The 18,354-nt window shown below is 49.3% G+C and overlaps 1 protein-coding gene and 1 pseudogene across 2 annotated transcripts in view; one reads left to right on the forward strand and one right to left on the reverse strand.

Moving 5' to 3' along the window:
* The window catches only part of LOC144110990 (vasculin-like protein 1), a 73,791-nt gene that overhangs the window by 26,476 nt on the left and 28,961 nt on the right, over positions 1 to 18,354 (reverse strand). For both annotated transcript variants that reach the window (XM_077644066.1, XM_077644065.1), the window contains 5 exons: positions 8,882 to 9,007; positions 6,353 to 6,419; positions 4,838 to 4,975; positions 3,797 to 3,951; positions 173 to 349 (listed from right to left, as the gene is read on the reverse strand). In XM_077644066.1, coding sequence (XP_077500192.1) covers positions 173 to 349; positions 3,797 to 3,951; positions 4,838 to 4,975; positions 6,353 to 6,419; positions 8,882 to 9,007 — 663 coding nt within the window. The remainder of the gene's footprint in view (positions 1 to 172; positions 350 to 3,796; positions 3,952 to 4,837; positions 4,976 to 6,352; positions 6,420 to 8,881; positions 9,008 to 18,354) is intronic.
* Positions 10,220 to 13,827, forward strand: LOC144110836 (uncharacterized; annotated as a pseudogene).

Below are 18,354 nucleotides of genomic sequence, written 5' to 3' on the forward strand. Positions count from 1 at the left end.
ACTCCATCATTACGACCTTCATCTGGAGTAAACAGCCAAGTACATTCGCACAATAACCTCTCCAGCGTCCATTTACAAGTGCCTTCTCCTCTGACGTGGACATCGGCTCAGCACCTGCCTCCAAACATGGCTCACACCCACCGGGCAAAGCCAGCAGCCTTTACGACTGTACCTGGATATGACCGTTGGTGCGGTCGTGCAAAGCTGCAGTGTCCCCGCCGGCACCCTTGGCCTCCTCGTCGTCCTTGCAGCTGCGCAGGGCCTTGAGGAAGTCAACCTTGTTTCCGCCCTTGGTGCGTGGCTGCTTCTTCACCAGGACCTCCATGGCGTGTGCCAGGGGGCCACCCTTCTGCACAGCATCAATCAAAGCCCCACCCAATCATCACCACCACACCACACACACACACACAATGCCCAGCATTCCACACCTCAGGAAAACATATAGGGACATGCAAGGCAACGGGCAAGCATGCACACAGGTCCAGCATGGATTCAAAGCCAGTATTTACAGTGAAAGCTCGTTACTTCGACCCCCGTTAATTCGGACAATCGGATAATTCGACCTGCACGCATGGTCCCTACAATTATATATAGGAGTCTATGGGGCAAAACTCTCGTTAATTCGGACAAATTTTACCGCCCATCGGTTAATTCGACCTAGTTCCACGGCCCGCCAAGAGCGGCGCTACTGTAAAGTTGGAAAAAAAGAATGTAGCGTAGGCCATCCGTACGGTCATCGTCATCAGCAGTGCGAGAGAAGCAAGGTTAGCAGTGGCCGAAGCGCCCGGTGTCTTTCTTTGTGCTTCGTTGCCTCTTGCAGTCGTGCTCAGTCGTCGTGTTAACCCTATCTTCAGCAAGTCTCGTTTTGGCGTGTGTCGTCGTTGCCCCGTGTTTCTTGCTGCTACGATCGCAGTTATTGAACCCCAACACGCCTTTTCTGGATATTGCGTGCTTTGCCAGCGTGTTTACTGTGCTGTTTTCGAGTGCGTAGCGCGCCGTGCCTGCGCGCCTCGCCATCGCGTCCTGCTCCGATGGCGACACCGGCAAAGCGGCCGAAGTACAACCAGGCGAAGGACCTAGCCACGAAAGTGGAAATATTGAAGGCGCTGAAGGATGGTGTTTCACGCTCTGACGTGATGGTCAAGTATGATGTTAAAAGAACCACCTTGGCCACTTACGTGAAGAATGAAAACAGCATTATGGAGGCGTTTGACAGTGAAGCCTACGGTGACAAAAGGAAACGACTGCGGACTGCGGCCCACCCGGAACTCGAAGAAGCCGTAATGCGATGGATTAGAAACGCACGTGAGGCCTACCTCCCTGTGAGTGGGCCATTAATTTGTGCCCAGGCTGAAAGGTTCGCCACAAAAATGAACCTTGAAGAGTTCAAAGCTTCTGAAGGTTGGCTTGCTCGCTTCAGAAGCCATCACAATCTGACTTTTAAGAGTGTGTGTGGCGAAAGAGCATCCGTGGACGAAGACAGGATCGAGGAGTGGCGGATCACCGGGCTTCGTGAACACCTAGCTGCGTACGACGCTCCGAATATATTTTAACGCCGGCGAAACAGCGCTTTTCTTTAAAGCACTCCCGGATAAGACGATCACCTTTAAAGGTGACCCCTGCACAGCAGGGAAAAGAAGCAAAGAAAGGGTCACTGTGCTACTTGCCGCCAACATGACGGGAACAGAGCATCTGCCTCTCCTAGTGATCGGAAAGGCTCAGAAGACGAGGTGCTTCAAGAACGCACGGCGCCTTCCGGTTGAATACCAAGCAAACAGGAAGGCTTGGATGACGTCCAGCATATTTCAGCCCTGGCTTCATCAAATGGATCGGCGTTTTCGAGCTGAGAAACGGAAGGTCCTCATGGTTGTCGACAATTGCAGTGCTCACTGCAAGGTGTCGGGCCTGGAATGGATTAAGCTTGTGTTCCTCCCGCCGAATACAACCGCAGCCCTTCAGCCCATGGACCAGGGCATAATCCAGCATATAAAATGCAAGTACAGAAAGCATGTACTGCAGCGCATGCTTCTCTGTATGGAAGCTGGGAAGAAGTACGACCTTACGCTCCTCAGCGCTTTGAACATTCTGGCGCACGAATGGGCCAACACGCCTACAGCAGTTATTGCGAACTGCTTTTGGCACAGCGGTTTTGTGCAACCGAACTGCGGTGTGGGGGAACTGCCGACAGAAGCAGCTGACGCAACCACAGAAGACGACAGCGTTTTGCCTCCTGCCGTGCGGCTCGCGGATTACGTGTCCATCGATGATGGTGTCGCCATTGCCGGTCAGCTGACCGAGGACGAAATCATCCAAGAAGCGACAGGCGCCGACAACGACGATTCGTCGGAAGATGACGATTGTGAGCACCTGCCCCAAACGCCGAAGCGCACGGTGAAAGAAGCCGCAGAAGCCTTGTCCGTGCTGGAAGACTTCTGTGAACAAATTCCGGATGGTTCGCGTGCTGCGGAGCATCTGGCAGCTGTTAGAGCTATTGTAGCTGCTCAAATTCGCCCGAAAAAGCAGACGACGATAACAAACTTCTTTGCCAAATAAAGGTATGTCATGCTGGGGCAAATTTCATGTTTTTTGTGGTTCATTCGATATTTCGACATTCGGTTAATTCGACAATTTTTCGCGGTCCCGTCAGTGTCAAATTAACGAGCTTTTACTGTATATGAATATGAGTTGATCCCCAAACTCACGCCCAGCCGCCACAGTGGCTCAGTAGTTATGGTGCTCTGCTAATGACATGAAAGACGAAGGTTCGATCCCAGCTGCAGCAGTCGCATTTCAATGGAGGCGAAGTGCTAGAGGGCCGTGTACTGTGAAGTGTCAGTGCGTGTTAAAGAACCCCAGGTGGTCAAAAAAGGACGGGATGAATAGACGTCTCCTTTCTTGGCTTGAAAGCCCGTTTCCTTGCTACAAGCTTTCTTCCTACAGAGGCTGAGTACGCTTTACACGTTAACGATGCCGATCTACGTGGTCATGCTAAAACAGTGCGGTGGCTAGCAGAATGACACGAATTTGGTCTACCGAGGTGATCAGCCACGATCCCGCTTTGGTCACTGGAACCGCCTTTCTTGCATATGTAGTTTGAGTGCACAAGTGTTTATAGGCGGGTAACACTTCGTCAGAGTTCTCAATATTATCGCGTACCCCGGACCTCACGGCTAGGTGCATTTGTAATTCGTCGCTCGCAACAGGATCCAGCCTTGGAGCGTTTAAGACAGTGGCTTGACAAAGCCATATTAGATCTACTACCTGAACAGGAATTCCCGCATTATTGTGCAAAGGGCAGGCATGCAGATGAACGGTCTGTAGCAATGCTCACCGCACTATTGAAGCCTGCCTCATTGTTTCCTGGACTTTTAAACAACAAGTGGTTTGAGAAAACCGCAACCAAAGTTCTTGCATTCATCGGAGGAATTTGCCCCGGTGGCAAACAAAGGGCCTGCAAATGGCAGTGCCAGTGGGCACAACAGCATCACTGATAGTCACAGGGTACCAAAACTTGACCTCGGGAAATTAAGTCAATAATTACAGCGTCATGCAACGTTTACAAAGCGCCGTCTGGCCGCTGCCCCCGCATGCACCCAGTGTCATGTCGCCTCTTGTGGCAGCCTGAAAGTTGTGCCTCTCACTGCGTTCAAGAGATGACACTAGGGAGCTCCGAAAATGTCGACGTCTATCATTTTCTCGGCGCTCTGGTTAGCATGTGGCAATACACGGTAAGCTGCACTGATTAAAGCAACAAAATGACACACCAATTTCTGTCACTTGCCAAGGCGCCCCTTACCTCTCTCACTGTCTTGTTGGAGGAAGGCAGCAGGGCCCGGTAGAGAGAGTTCTGCGAGGCTGACACACTGCTCTTGGAGGCGGCCGGTGCAGAGCCAGTCAGGCCGGTGGTGTGGCCCAGCTTTGGGCTCAGGGCCGCGGCAGGGGTCACGACACCTGCACGCAAGGAGCAGACATTCAAATCACTTGGCCTGCCTTCAAAGCTTGCACCTCAATGCTGAACCCATCCTTCGCTGACAAGTCATGGTTATCAGTTGTATGTTCATTTCAACGTGAACTTACTCTGTCGGCTGTAACAGGCAATGACATTAGACAAGTTATGATGAGCAGTGGCTAGTAAAGGCACTCTTGCCGCAACTTCAGTGCAGAGCATGTTAGGCCCAGCGTCATTGAGCAAGCGATGTGTAACCAGTCCACTGCCCCCCAGCGTGCTGGCAGTCAGCACGTGGTTTCAGGATACATGCATGGCACTTGCTCAGTGTCCAAAGCGTCCATTTAGATGGGCACGTGATGTGAGTGCATGCACACCTCGTCAACCAGGGAGCACAGTCTCAGTACAAGCTATATCAGGATGAAAACTGCTCGTTTAATAACACGTGCGGAAAGAAGAAAACATTCATTCTGGTAGCTAGTGCAGAAGGTGCACTTACTATGTGAATACGTTTACTGTTCAAATACTACGAAAATCACGTTAGGAAGTTAATTTCAAAATGATTAAAGATCAAGGCTGACAGATTTTCAGACGTAGAAACTGTTGATCAGCTGTCCAGTCCTTTGCCTCAATGTTGTAGTCCTATTTCACATTAACTAACTTCCAGTTTCAGAGAAATTTTTCGCAGGTCCGGTGAATTTCCTTGTACCAGGTTTTGACGAGAGTTCCACTTGCCAAGCGAAAGCTCCACGACTGCCCCTAACGCAGAAACACAGAATGGGTTTAAGGGTAACAGACTGGACTATTGCCTTCCCACACACAGTGGAAAAGGCTGCCACTGAGAAACGCTAAGCCCTTTGCACCCCGAGAGTGCCAAGAGGTCTGACTGACCAGTGCCGCCCGTGGTGGATCCGGGGCTGCGGGAGCGTGTCTCAAGCAGTGTGCCAGCACTGGGGTCGGGCCGTGGACGCTGCACCAGGTGCCCCTTCCTCAGCACTGTCCCGTGCACCCGGGAATTGCGTGGGTTCTCTGCAAGCACACAAGGTGGCAAAACAGTTTACCTATCTATTTACTTACTTGAGTACATTGTCAAGCCTAAATGTAGCTCTTACATTAAAGGATACAACTCTCCAATTCTTCAGCAATACCACAGCAGCATCAACCATGCTCATAATCTCATCTGTTCCACTGCTGCAGTCCTTCGTGGGGCGCTGCCCAACAAAGTGGTCGGTGCCGCTATGGTATCACCAAAAAAATTGGAAGCCTGTACAAGTGATGGAATAAAAGAACACCATGCTTACTGAAAAGCGCAAAAACGTGAGGACACAGCATGATAGGATGCAAGTGCTGAGAACCGAGCCCAAAAACTAGAAATAATTTCCGTCCTGCATAAGTTCACCTCTAGTTCAGCTCTTTTCCCAGCACTTGAGTCATTCTTTGCTGCATCCTCATCTTTCTGCACAGTTCAGTATGCTTTGCCTTCACCAACTTAGCCAGTTTTCAGCTCTGCTAAGCAAACTGATATACCAGAGAGACCAGCTATACAAATGAGGACACTAAAGCTCCGCATTAATCAGTGATGTAATAGCGCTAAAGACTCCCTTCAGAAGTTCAACACACAGTCATTGTTTTCTGTTCATATTCACACATTTCTCACAACACAGCTTCTGTACTCTTGTCTTTGAACTATTGCACGCTGCAGTTTACGCACATAATGATACTCTAGTATTCCACTAATTAGCATGCCTCTAGTTCACCCCACTAATTAACACATTACTACATTACATTACGACAGACACATGAACCTCCTTTGCACCTCAGCCAAGTCAATGTGCCTATGCGGCCTAATCGGTAGCGTAGCGTGCCTGGCTCACAAACCAAGGGTCCTGGGTTTGAATCCCGAAAATCTGTGGTAATTTTTCTTTACATCAAATCAATTACTTTATAAAGTTAATTTGGGATATGTGCTGACCGTTAAATTAAACGTCCTCGTTTCAATTATTTTCATTCCAGACATACACGCGTGACGTCACATGTGATGTGGGTTTCCCGACGCAACAACGCCACTGGGATGCCCCCGGGTTTTCCGCTAAAAGGAAGCGTTAACATCGCGGAAGTACAAACATGTGGTAACATCCCCGACACAATGATACCATATTCCAAGAGATTTGATTTGATATGACCACAACTTGCTCAGCAAGGGCTTGAAATCTGAGGACTGTCGGCTGCACTGCAAGAGAGGGGCCTCATGTATTCCATTCCTACACTGCTTGGGGAGATACTCAGCACAAAGAAATTCTTCAAGAGAAAGCGAGGGTCACTCAGGAATGGGCGGCCTTGACAAAGTTTAGACAAGCTAGCAGGGCACTCCTGGTGCCACAGCAGAGAAGGAACGGCGCCACTCACCCCACACACTGCCATTGGTGACGGCCGGCTGCTGGACGGGAGCCTCATCCGCACCCAGCAAGGTGGGCTGCACAGGCAAGAACACACACAGATTCATTTCTCATCCTGTCCTCATTTTTTTTGCGTGTAGTTTCCTTGAAGGGACCAGTTCTAAAAAAAGGACATAAAGAAACTCAAAATGGTCTAGAAAAAAGCCATCCACTTCACCTTTAACGCTTATCGTAGCTCTGTGCAGCAGAAGCTCGCTAATTTGAACCTCGCGGGGACGCCAACGTAGTTCAAGTTAAACGAAGTTCAAACTAACGAAAGTGAACACAATATGCTCTATTCTGTGATCGGGAAGGAGGCAGGTAGCGAACTTACGCTATTATTTCATTCTAATACATTCAGTCATAACCTGCTTTTTTTTCCATAAGGCAACGGCCAATGCCTTCTCTTCTGAAGCCCCAACTTATCAGAAGGCCTGTACTTCGCCTTTAAAACTGCAGAAGAGGCGGGCACCGTAAGGCACGTCCAATCTTGCAACACGAAGGGCCACACCAGAGTAACAAAGGGCATGCAACCGCCTGCGAGCATGAGGTCGAAAGGCTGGAAAATCGAGCAGCGTGCAACCGTCCTGCAGCTGTTGCTTTTTTTTTGCAGCCTCCGGGAGTCAAAAATTCACACATGCGAGACGCGGAGATTTGTGCAGTCATTTAGCTCGAAAAGCGAAAGTCGCCAGCGCAGTCGCACGTACGTTGCTCGATTTTCTAGCCTTCCGGCCCCGAGTCACAAACTGCAGCGCAAACTGCCAAGCCAATAAGCATGCTTTTTCAATAACACACCGGCATCGACTACAAGCATGGCTTCAGTTTCCTCTTGTTGCCGCAGTAAGTACCCCAAATGGCTGAACGCTTATAAATCTACACTAGGGCACACCGCACAAGTTGACCGCTATGGCTGCAGCTAATTGCACGGAACATGGTGCAAAGGAAACTGGAAAAGTGAGACAAAGAGACGCAGCAAACATCAGCGAGAACTCCGCACCGTTAGTTTCGAGGAAGTTTCGGTTTCCCCCACGACTGCGTGGTTTCGGATACAGAGTACTGAAGACGCAGTTTCGGTTTTCCTGCACGACCGCGTGGTTTCGGATTCGGAGTGCTGAAGACGCTGCCACGCGTCTGATTCCCGTCCTCACCAGTTTAGCCACTATCGCGCCTCACCAGTGACCTCGAATGTCATTTTTCCCTCTCCACATCTCTTCCAAAGAGGTGGCGCAGCCTCGCTGAAGCATTCTTTGGTTCGCCACACGCACAGGCTGCACAGGCACGGCAGCACATAGTTCGAATTATTGGTGGCGCAACCCATTCAGGTTTGAATTAACAGGCTATGTTTTACACAGACTCCTATGGAGCGTGGACAGACCAAGTCGCACAGTTTGAATTATCCAGAAATTTTTATTAGCAAGGTTTGAATTAACAATATTTTACTGTACCTCCCTCCTTTCTGATGACTACCAACTATACATCCACTTCAGAAAACAGAAGAGCATTTGCAAGACTTAAATTTCTTTACTCATTGTATTTCGACCAATTTAATACTAATCCTGCTCCCTAAGTTTTCTACCTATACGTCAGAATAGAAGGCAAGCTTAGCAGAGGGCAGAAGAAAGTTCGGTGCACGGACGCGGCCCAACTACGCCCTGCAGTGGCCGTAGTCAGGCCGATGATGTTGATAATAACCTTTCCCCATACTGTGCGCACACTAAAACATTCAAACATCTTTTTTCTGCGAACAATCACAGCGTGGAATGCACTGCCTGCAGATGTCTTTTCAGCCAGTGATGTCACTGCTTTTAAAAAAATAAATGTTTAAAAAAAAAATGCTATGTGTCAAGTTAGCACTGTCTGCAAAGCCCATTCCCGATTTTCTCCATTGATTGTTGCCTCAGAACATTGCATTTGCGATGCCGTTCTTTTACATTGCTTTTTAGAATGTTGCCTTCCTGCTTGGTCTGTACGACTGCAGTAAGTGCAAATAAATTTTCAAATGTTTCCACAGGTCAGCTGTGGAGCCAGCGCCATTGGAGTCATTTCTGTGAGCTGCCACGATGCTGAAACTTGCTAATTACAGTTGAGCAATACTTCATGTTGGCCCATGCAGTGTGCGACCGAGATGACCAGACACACGGCCCAACCTGCTGAGCATCACTCTCAAGACATTCTTTCCTGGCATGCTGAGTCCGCACGCTCAGAGGATACACACTTTTCTGGGAGAACATCAGAGGCTCTGCAGCTCGGAGCAGGGCTGGAAGGCCGACCTCGGTGTGCATATAGTAGAATCTTGATGCATATCTCAACGTACCGCAAAAATTATACCATCCGAAATTCGTATTATCTAAAGTGAACAAAATCCATAAGCAGAAGCACAACAAATGCATTCACAATTTGTTTACGCCAGATGGAATTCATTTACAGCCACAAAATAAACAGCACTGGGCTGCCGCAGAAAGGAAGATGTGTGCATCCTTTCCCCAAACCAACAACTCACAAATTCCTGGTTGAAGTTGTTGCCCGTGAGATCCTTCTTGTCGTGCTGGGAGGCTGCAGGGCCGGCCTGGGCACACACCACGTTGGCACAGTTGTCGCCGCACGGCACCACAGCGTTGGGACTCATCTGCGCCAGAGTGGGAAGAGACACAAGGGCACGCTTGTCACAGTGCGAAACCTGTCACAAACACTGCACATTAGATCAGTGTGTTTCCCCCCTCCAAAAAAGCTCCCAAGGTCGAATGAATTCTGAGCACCGTCTTTTCCTAAGCCCCACTGCTAGAGGCGAGACTTGCTACCCTCTCGAATTGTTCTCCCCCGGTCACCTAAGTGTACAACAAAAAAAAAGCAGCTGTTGGCAACAATGAACCATGGCCCAAAGGGTGACGTGTTACTCCCCCAACCTGTCGGAACAATAAACAAAAGTAACACTTCTAAGTTTCACACACAGCACCATCAAAACTCCTATGCCCATAATTTTGTCCTGTGGTTAGCTTCAATGGCCGGACTACAGTAAAACCTCGTTGATACGTTCCCGGTTCATACAATTTCCCGGTTCGTACGCTCAAAATCGCGGACATTAAGAATGTCCCATAGAGTTACACTGTATTTTTCCCGGTAAATATGTTCCTGGAAAACATGATTTCCCGATTACTATGCTTAAAATTTCGACAAATTGTGGTCGTATAATAGGTTCATTAACCAACCGCACATGTGCAAACATACAAGTGGGCCGAACGAGAGGACACGCGACATGTTTTTTGCGACAGTAGCCCACCGTGGTGGCTTCTCTGCAATGCCTCGATGCAACGAGGCGAAGCACCATCACCCCCCCCCCCCCCCCCCGTTCCCCACCACCTCAAAGAACGAAAAAAATAAAAACGGCGCACTAGCACTCGCGACGGCCGTTTCTGCGGGGACACGATATGATGAGGAGAAACGCTGAAGTTTCTTAGCGGCGCATAAGGGAAAGGAGGCGAAGCTTCTACGAACTACAGCGATGGACTTATATACAAACGGTCCGGAAAACGCAGCTTGAAAAGCAGAAACACTGCGACAATCAGCTGCCGCAGTGGCTTTCCCACATTACTTGGGAGCAACGGAGCGAAGCATCCGAAAATTACAAGGAAGAGATTTTGGTTACTTTCGTCGCTGCCGTCGACGGACCGGATGCGTTACGAATTTCCCTCCGGGCTAAGACAGTGTGAACAATAACACATTTTTTCCCGCAACTAAAAAAAAAAAGTATCAACACGGTTTTACTGTATTTCCTCATTACGGACCAACAGTGTGTGCTGCAAGTGGATGTAGGCGGAGCTTCACTGCAGAATTAAGCTGCATGCACCCACAGAGTTACCACGAATGGTGGGTGCAGCAACAGGTGGAAAAGTTGGTTACAACAAAGGTGGATTGTGAGAAAAGCATAGGGGAAATTTTTTATCGTGTTGTTGATAAAAGCCGAGAAATCAGCAGCATAAGCATCTTAGAATGTAACTTCACAGAAAGCAAAGGACAACTGGTGGGATCCAGCAAACACAGGAATAAGATCTGTTCAGCTCTTGTGCCAAGAAATGCCAATCAACATTTTTATAACGTGAAATTGTCAATAAATGTCTTCTTGCCTCATTCAACAGTTACATTTCTCAAAATCAAGCGGTTTGGTTCATACGTTTTCCCAGATAATACATTTTTTCCCGCAACTAAACAAAAACGTATCAACATGGTTTTACTGTATTTCCTCATTACGGGCCAACAGTGTGTGCCGCGAGTGGATGTAGGCGGAGATTCACTGCAGAATTAAGCTGCAATTGTGCATGCACCCACAGAGTTTCCACGAATGGTGGGTGCAGCAGCAGGTGGAAAAGTTAGTGAAAACAAAGGTGGATTTTGAGAAAAGCATAGGGGAATTTTTATCGTGGTGTTGATAAAAGTCGAGAAATCAGCAGCATAAGCATCTTAGAATGTAACTTCACAGAAAGCAAAGGACAACTGGTGGGGCCCGGACCAAAGACCCGCATGTGTTGCATACAGTGCTTTAGAGCTGAGCTAAAGCAGCAGCTGTCCAAACTTCTGTTAAGAGCCCCATTATGCAGAAAATCCAGTGACGTCAGCACTGACCATGAGTGAGGAAGCTGTCGTTTTAATATCTGGACTGGTCGGCTGGCGTGGGAGCTTGGCGCAATTGATCGGTGCGGTGGCGCCGGCATGTGGAAGCTGTCAGAACTTGTGGAAGCTGTCAGAACTAAGACGCCACAGAGCGCCGCTGCGCCAAAGCTGTAGCAATGTTGGTAAAATGTTTAGGAACACTGTTCCCGCTTCAAGTTATTGTTCAATTCGTTCTCGCCCTGCCACATGCTAGCCGCCCCAGTCAGCTCAGTTGGTAAAGCGACTGCTCCGGTGAAGCGGTGGTCCCGGGTTCGAATCCCGGACCAGAACGATTTTTCTTTAAGGGGGGACACGGCTCTTTGGCACCGAAAATCGGCCCAAAAATCAGATTTTCAATCTTAATTTTCGTGTTCCTCGCACCATTCCGCATCGGTATGCAAATTTTTATCATTATACCCCACGTAATTAAGAAGTTATAGCGATATAAAAATGCAGTACCACACCCACTGCCCATTAAATTGTGGACAAACGACAACCAATTTCGATAGCCCGGCGCATCGAAACTACGTGCTCTTACGGCCATTTTGGTCTCGTTCGAAAGCGCGGGCTTTCGGCTTATTTTTTTCTTTCGAGAAGCAACCCTGTACACACCGCCTTCGCCAAAAAAAACGAAAGAAAAAATAAATAGCGGTGCACGCTGCTATTGGCCAGTTTAGGCACGTGATCAAAATGGCATTGTCTGGTTGGTTCCGGCAAGCTAGCCATAGAAAGCGGATGCCCGGCGACGCCATTTTGTCTTTCTGCCGACAACGCTAGTGCAACGCGAGAACCATGCCAGGAGGCGCGAAGAAGTACTGCTCTGTGCACAAGTTGGGGCGAAAGCGTGCAAAAGGAAAAAAACGTGTTAATGAAGTGACATCGTTGCATACTGTGCAACAAGCAAGCGCCAGTGGTACGGGATTGCTTGACGGTCACGTTGCGGGCGGCGACGCTTCTCCGTCTCCGCTGGATAACGGTGGTGTTCTTCGTGCCGATTGTAGTTACGTATGAATTTACACCACGCCTGTCACTAACAGTGACATAACTCAAGCGAGTGCCCGTGAGCAGTCTACACTTGATCGACTGGAATCGACGCCGGCGACGGCACAAAAGACCGCGCTGTTCGCCGATGCAAGTGGTGCGTCCGCAGGATCAGACGCAGACGGAACAACCTCCTATGCAATAATTTACCTCAGCGTTGTGAACGTCCACTTGGATGCCGTGCGGTGCAAAACGTGTCGCGGATGCGTGAGGTTGATTACCAGCGACCAGAGCTATGGCCTCGCCGTTAAACTGATCGTGCTATGTGACAACTGTGGTGAGATTGCGGCCGAGTGGAACTCGCGGAGGGTTGACGGTGAGAAAAAGTGCAATCTTTTCGAGCTCAATATTCTTACTGGTCAAGCAATGCTGTCGACCGGTAACGCCCAGACAGCAATGAACGATATCTTTTCGGCGATGGGATTGTCGCGGCGTGGCATGCACAACAAGACCTTTCAACAGCACTTGAAAAACACACTGCAACCTGCTGCTACTCGAGCAGCCGTGGCAGCTATGGCACAGGCCGCGCAGGCAGTGGCGAAGGTATATGACGACGTGTTTTGGACACAGGGGGAACATTGCCGTGTGTTACGACGGCACATGGATGACGTGCGGGCACTCGTCACATATAGGCGTCGGTGCCGTAGTGGAACTCTTCGCTGTTTATGTGCTCAATTAAGTGGTGCTGTCAAACTTTTGTCTGGGCTGCCAAACTGGCCCAAAGCCGAACACTGACGGCTATGAACTCTGGAGATCGCGCTACGAGTGCCAGAAGAACACCAACTGCAAGGCTGGCCAAATGGAGGTAGAGGCAGGCAAAATTCTATTTGAGAGGTCTCTACAGCGCCACAACATGCGCTACACAACGATGTTATGCGATGGGGACAGTCGCACGTTTAATGCCCTTCAAGATGCTAAAATCTATGGCTACATTGAAGTAGTCAAGGAGGATTGCATAAACCATGTGCACAAGCGTATGGGAGCAGCTTTGCACAACCTCTTGCAGAGGCACAAGGGTGCAGGAAAACGAAGTCTTGGTGGCAGAGGAAGGCTCACAGCTGATCTAGTTGACAAGCTAGCTATACATTATGGCCAAGCGCTAAGGTCAAATGTAGGTAATGTGGATGCCATGCAGCGAGCCGTGATGGCGACATATTACCACATCACGTCTACTGATGACTGCCCCAATCACACTTTGTGTCCCACTGGTGAGCAGTCTTGGTGCCGCCACAACGCTGCAAAAGCAAAAGAGGAGCCCGAACCGAAGCATAAGTACAGTCTGCCAAGCGATGTGGCTAAAGCACTTTTGCCCGTGTACAGTCGCTTATCAAAGAAGAGCCTGCTGCAGAGGTACATTCGGGGGAAGACCCAGAATTCAAACGACAGCTTCCACTCAATCATCTGGACCTTGATCCACAAAGAGCGGCATTCGTCACTGTTTGCTGTGGAAGCAGCCACAGCAGAAGCTGTGCTGCGCTTCAATGCCGGCTGCAAGCATACAGCAACAGCAATTCTGCAAGAATGCAACGCGAACGTGCCAGCAACTGTCTCCAGGAGAGCTGAAGAAAAGGACATGCGCCGTAACACGCATTCTGCGAAGAAGCGGGCGGCTTCGCTTGGCTTTGCTAAAGCGGAAAAAAAGAAGCACCGCGACAGCATGCACCCTGACTATGCTCCTGGTGCATTTTTGAAAGCATGCGAAGGTCTTTGGGGTTTTCTTTCCTGATTAAATATGCTGTGAGGCTTGAGTGCTTCTCACAATCCCCCAATTTTGGTGGTGTTGCATTTCTGAAAGAAAAATTTCTCCGGTCCTGTTCTTGCTATTGCTATAATTTCTTTTTTTTTTTTGCTAAAAAGGGAACGTTGTGAGTCACATGACACCAAGGTAAATGTAATGACCACAAGAAAAAATTTACTAAGAAGGTTATCTGTCTTGGGTACCCAAATGAACCTTTCCTTTCAAAAGTTTCCTATTGCATAACTTAGGCTGAAATTGGCATAAGCCATTAATTTTTGCTTTAGTTCACTTTCCACTAGTTTATGATCATGTTGACATATCAATCATTGACATAATTTACATGTACATACTGTGAGATGTTTTTTCTCGTTTTCTCAAAACTGCAATTTGCAGGGTTCTGCAATTCTGGAGGAGCGATATCTCTTAAACTATTTGTGCTATAGCTCTCATTCTTGTTCTGTTAGAAAGAAAAACTCTTGGACAGTGCATTAAGACTAAAATATGTTCAGTTATTACACGGCAACATTTACAAAATTAATTATCGATCTTCGATGCCAACTTGGTCTTTTTGTCACAAAAGTTTGACTAGGCGTAATTTTGGTCGAAATTCTTCTAGAACATTAATTCTTGTCTTGTTGCACTCTATGATCCTTCTCGATGACTCTGGCAGGTCTTTTCTCATCATGCCATGGAGTGTTTAGTAATTAACCCACCTACAAATGAGCAACATAAATTAGGTGAAATTTTGAGAACTATCTAATCTACAAGAAAACTAATCAGATATTTGAAATCAGCATACAAAAATATACAAATGGTGCAAGTTTCAAACAGATCCACCCATAAATAAGGAAAAAAGTTCTAAGAGGGGTGTCCCCCCTTAACTTCGAAGTTTCTGTGGAGACTATGCAGCTTTCCTTTGTAGCCATGTGGTTGCGTTTAGGCAGATACCAGTGAGTATTAATTTGCTCCCTTATTACAAAGCTGTAGCAGCACCACCGCCGGTGGCAACACAGAGAATGATGAGACAAAGCTGCTGCTCGGTGCAGCCCATGTTTGCGCCGAGCACGCACAGTGACCTTGACTGAACACAGTTTTCTCTCCTGGCAGCACCACAGTCAGTCGCGGGCTGTGTACACCGCACATTCTGTGTGTTCGCTTCGCCCTCTTTATCTAATTTCTTGCAGATCTGCATCTTACTTGTGTTCTTAAATCACGTAATCGTGATGCCCACTACATCTACAAAGCTATCGCATCATACCTTTAAGGCAGAGCTTAACTGTCCCTTCAATTGTCGTGTAAACTAAGTTTGAAAGTGTAGACCAGCGCTACCTATCAACCATTGCAGTGGACGTGGAATGTCCTGTTATGCTTCAAATGCCACATAGAATGTTATCGATCAGTGATGGCAGCTGTGCGAAAACCCCCTTACGCTACCTATGGCATCAAGGCTGCCAGAACTGAGGCCCTCTAACACATTCACAGCGTCATGGATCACCAGTATGCCATGTCATTTATGCATGCTCTGCAGCCACGAATAATTGGTGACATGATGATGCTATGGGCCAGATTTTATTGTAAGGCCCGAAAAGGAGGACCTCGCAAAAAACTGTCTCGCAGCTTCATCGTATTGTCACCGACAAACGTAGCAAGAAGCGGGAAACACAGCCGTTTACTAAGGCGAGGCTTGCCGAACCGCCGCGCTCATTCGAGACAGAAGAAGACGTTCGGCCACGCGCTGGGAAACAGGTTCGGCCGCCAGGTGGCGCAGGCAGAATGTCAGCAGTGTGGCATTGCCCCCCTCCCTTTCAAGAGGCATCGACTCGATGCCGCACGCGAGGGGAAAAAAAAAACTTAAGGCGGAAGGTAGCAGCGCAAGTGTCTTCGTGGAAAGGAGCTAACGGGAGTAATATGGTTTCATTCGCGCCATGTGCACTACTCCGGACGTCGGTTGTCGAGACGACCGGGCAGTTCCTTGAGAGAGCACCTCGTAGGTCACCGCGCTGAGGCGGTGTAACACCTGGTATGGACCAAAGTAACGGCGAAGAAGCTTCTCAGAGCGCCCTCGAAGACGGATCGGGCTCCATACCCAGACTTGGTCACCGGGTGTATAAATCACCTCCCTGCGGCGGAGGTTGTAGCGCTCGGCGTCGTGTTGTTGTTGGTACCGGATTCACTATCAAGCAACTTGGCGAGCGGCTTCGGCGTCACGAACAAATTGTTCAGCATCCACGACAGAAGAGGGAGTAGGATCCGGAAGAAGCATGGCGTCCAGCATGGTCAAGGCTTCGCGACCGTGCACCAAATGGAACGGAGTGAAGCGTGTCGTTTCGTGGAGCGCAGTATTGTATGCGAACGTGATGTAAGGCAGTATCCAGTCCCAGTTCGCATGGTCATCGTCGACATACATAGCAAGCATATCGGCAATTGTCTTATTAAGCCGCTCAGTGAGTCCATTTGTTTGCGGATGGTAAGCTGTAGTCTTGCGATGGCTGGTGCCACTGAGTCGAAGTACCTCGCTCGTAAGTGCCGACGTAAATGCGGTGCCCTTGTCAGTTAATACGACTGCTGGGGCTCCGTGACGAAGCACAATGTTGTGAATGAAAAATTGTGCAACTTCGGCGGCGGTGCCACGGGGAAGGGCCTTGGTCTCACAGTAGCGGCTGAGATAGTCAGTGGCAACAGCACTATATCGGTTACCCATGGAAGACTCCAGAAATGGACCGAGTAAGTCCATGCTGACCTGTTGAAATGGGAGGCGCGGGGGATCGATAGGCTGCAGGAGCCCGGCTGGTTTAGTCGGCGGCGTCTTCCGGCGCTGACACTCACGACAGGCTCGCACGTAGCGGTGGACAACCGCAGCAAGCCTGGGCCAGTAGTACTTATGGCGTATGCGTACTAAGGTGCAGGAAAACCCGAGGTGGCCCGAGGGAAGGTCGTCGTGGCACGCACGTAGAACTTTGTCACGAAGCGTTGTAGGCACTACAAACAGATAGACAGTGTCTGTTGGGCCGTAGTTCTTTTTGTAGAGGACACCATCGCGCAAGCAAAACGATAACAACCCGCGCTTGAAGAGTCGAGGTGGTGATGGAGCGGTTCCCTCGAGGTACTCGATGAGGGGCAGCAGCTCGGAGTCGTCCCTCTGTTGGTGGGCAAGGGTGGGTGTGGTGACAGCTCCGAGAAAAGCGGAATCGTCGTCGGACTCGTCCGCGGGGCAGGGAATAGGAGCACGCGAGAGACAGTCAGCATCACTGTGTTTCTGGCCGCACTTGTGCACGACGGTGACATCAAATTCTTGTAACCGAAGGCTCCATCGAGCAAGCCGCCCCGAGGGATCTTTCAGGTTCGCCAGCCAACAGAGTGAATGATGGTCGCTCACGACCTGAAACGGGCGGCCATACAAGCACGGTCGAAATTTTGTAACTGCCCACAGCACAGCCAGACATTCCTTTTCCGTGGTGGAATAATTGACTTCGGAACGGGATAAAGAGCGACTGGCGTAAGCAATCACGTGTTCTAGACCCTCCTGTCGCTGAACAAGGACCGCACCGAGACCAACGTTACTGGCATCAGTGTGCAGTTCCGTGTCGGCCTCTTCGTCGAAGTGACCAAGCACAGGCGCACATTGGAGACGGAACTTGAGTTCCGTGAAGGCTCTATCCTGGTCCTCGCCCCAATCGAAGTCTCATTCCCGGCTAAAATCGAAAGCAACAACAAAAATAAAGTGGAAGAAGGGTTCAGCGTCTTTCGTCAGGCGGGTCAGAGGCTCTGCTAGCTTTGAGAAATTGTAAAACCGGCGATAGTACGCGCTGAGGCCCAAGAAACGACGCAGGCTCCGTTTGTCTGTTGGCTTGGGGAAAGAAGCTACGGCGGCCGTCTTTTCGGGGTCCGGACTAACATCTCGAGCGCTCACAATGTGACCAAAAAACTTTAACTCGTGAAACGCAAAGTGACATTTTTCTGGCTTGACAGAGAGACCAGCGGAATGTATGGCCTCGAAAACAGCACGCAAACGTTTCAGATGCTCATCTAACGTGTCAGAGAAGATCACAACATCGTCGAGATATACGAGGCACGACTGCCATTTCAGGCCAGACAGCAAAGTGTCCATCATTCGTTGGAATGTGGCAGGGGCAGAGCACAAGCCAAAAGGGAGCACCTTAAACTCGTACAAACCGTCGGGAGTAATAAAGGCAGTCTTCTTTCAGTCGCGTTCGTCGACCTCTATTTGCCAATACCCACTGCGGAGGTCAAGGAATGAAAAGTAGTTGGCATGGCACAGGCGGTCTAGGGAGTCATCAATGCGTGGCAGAGGATACACATCCTTTTTCGTGACGTTACTGAGGCGTCTGTAATCCACACAGAACCTGAGAGTGCCATCTTGCTTCGTGACGAGGACAACAGGCGATGCCCAGGGGCTCCTGGACGGTTGTATGACGTTGTCCTGAAGCATTTGAGTAACCTGACGGCGGATGGCGTCACATTCTTTTGAAGACACGCGATAAGGGCGCTGGCATAGTGGTCTTTGGTCCTCAGCAACGATAATTCGGTGC

Source organism: Amblyomma americanum, chromosome 11 (genome assembly GCF_052857255.1).
Source record: "Amblyomma americanum isolate KBUSLIRL-KWMA chromosome 11, ASM5285725v1, whole genome shotgun sequence".
Classification (NCBI taxonomy): Eukaryota; Metazoa; Arthropoda; class Arachnida; order Ixodida; family Ixodidae; genus Amblyomma; species Amblyomma americanum.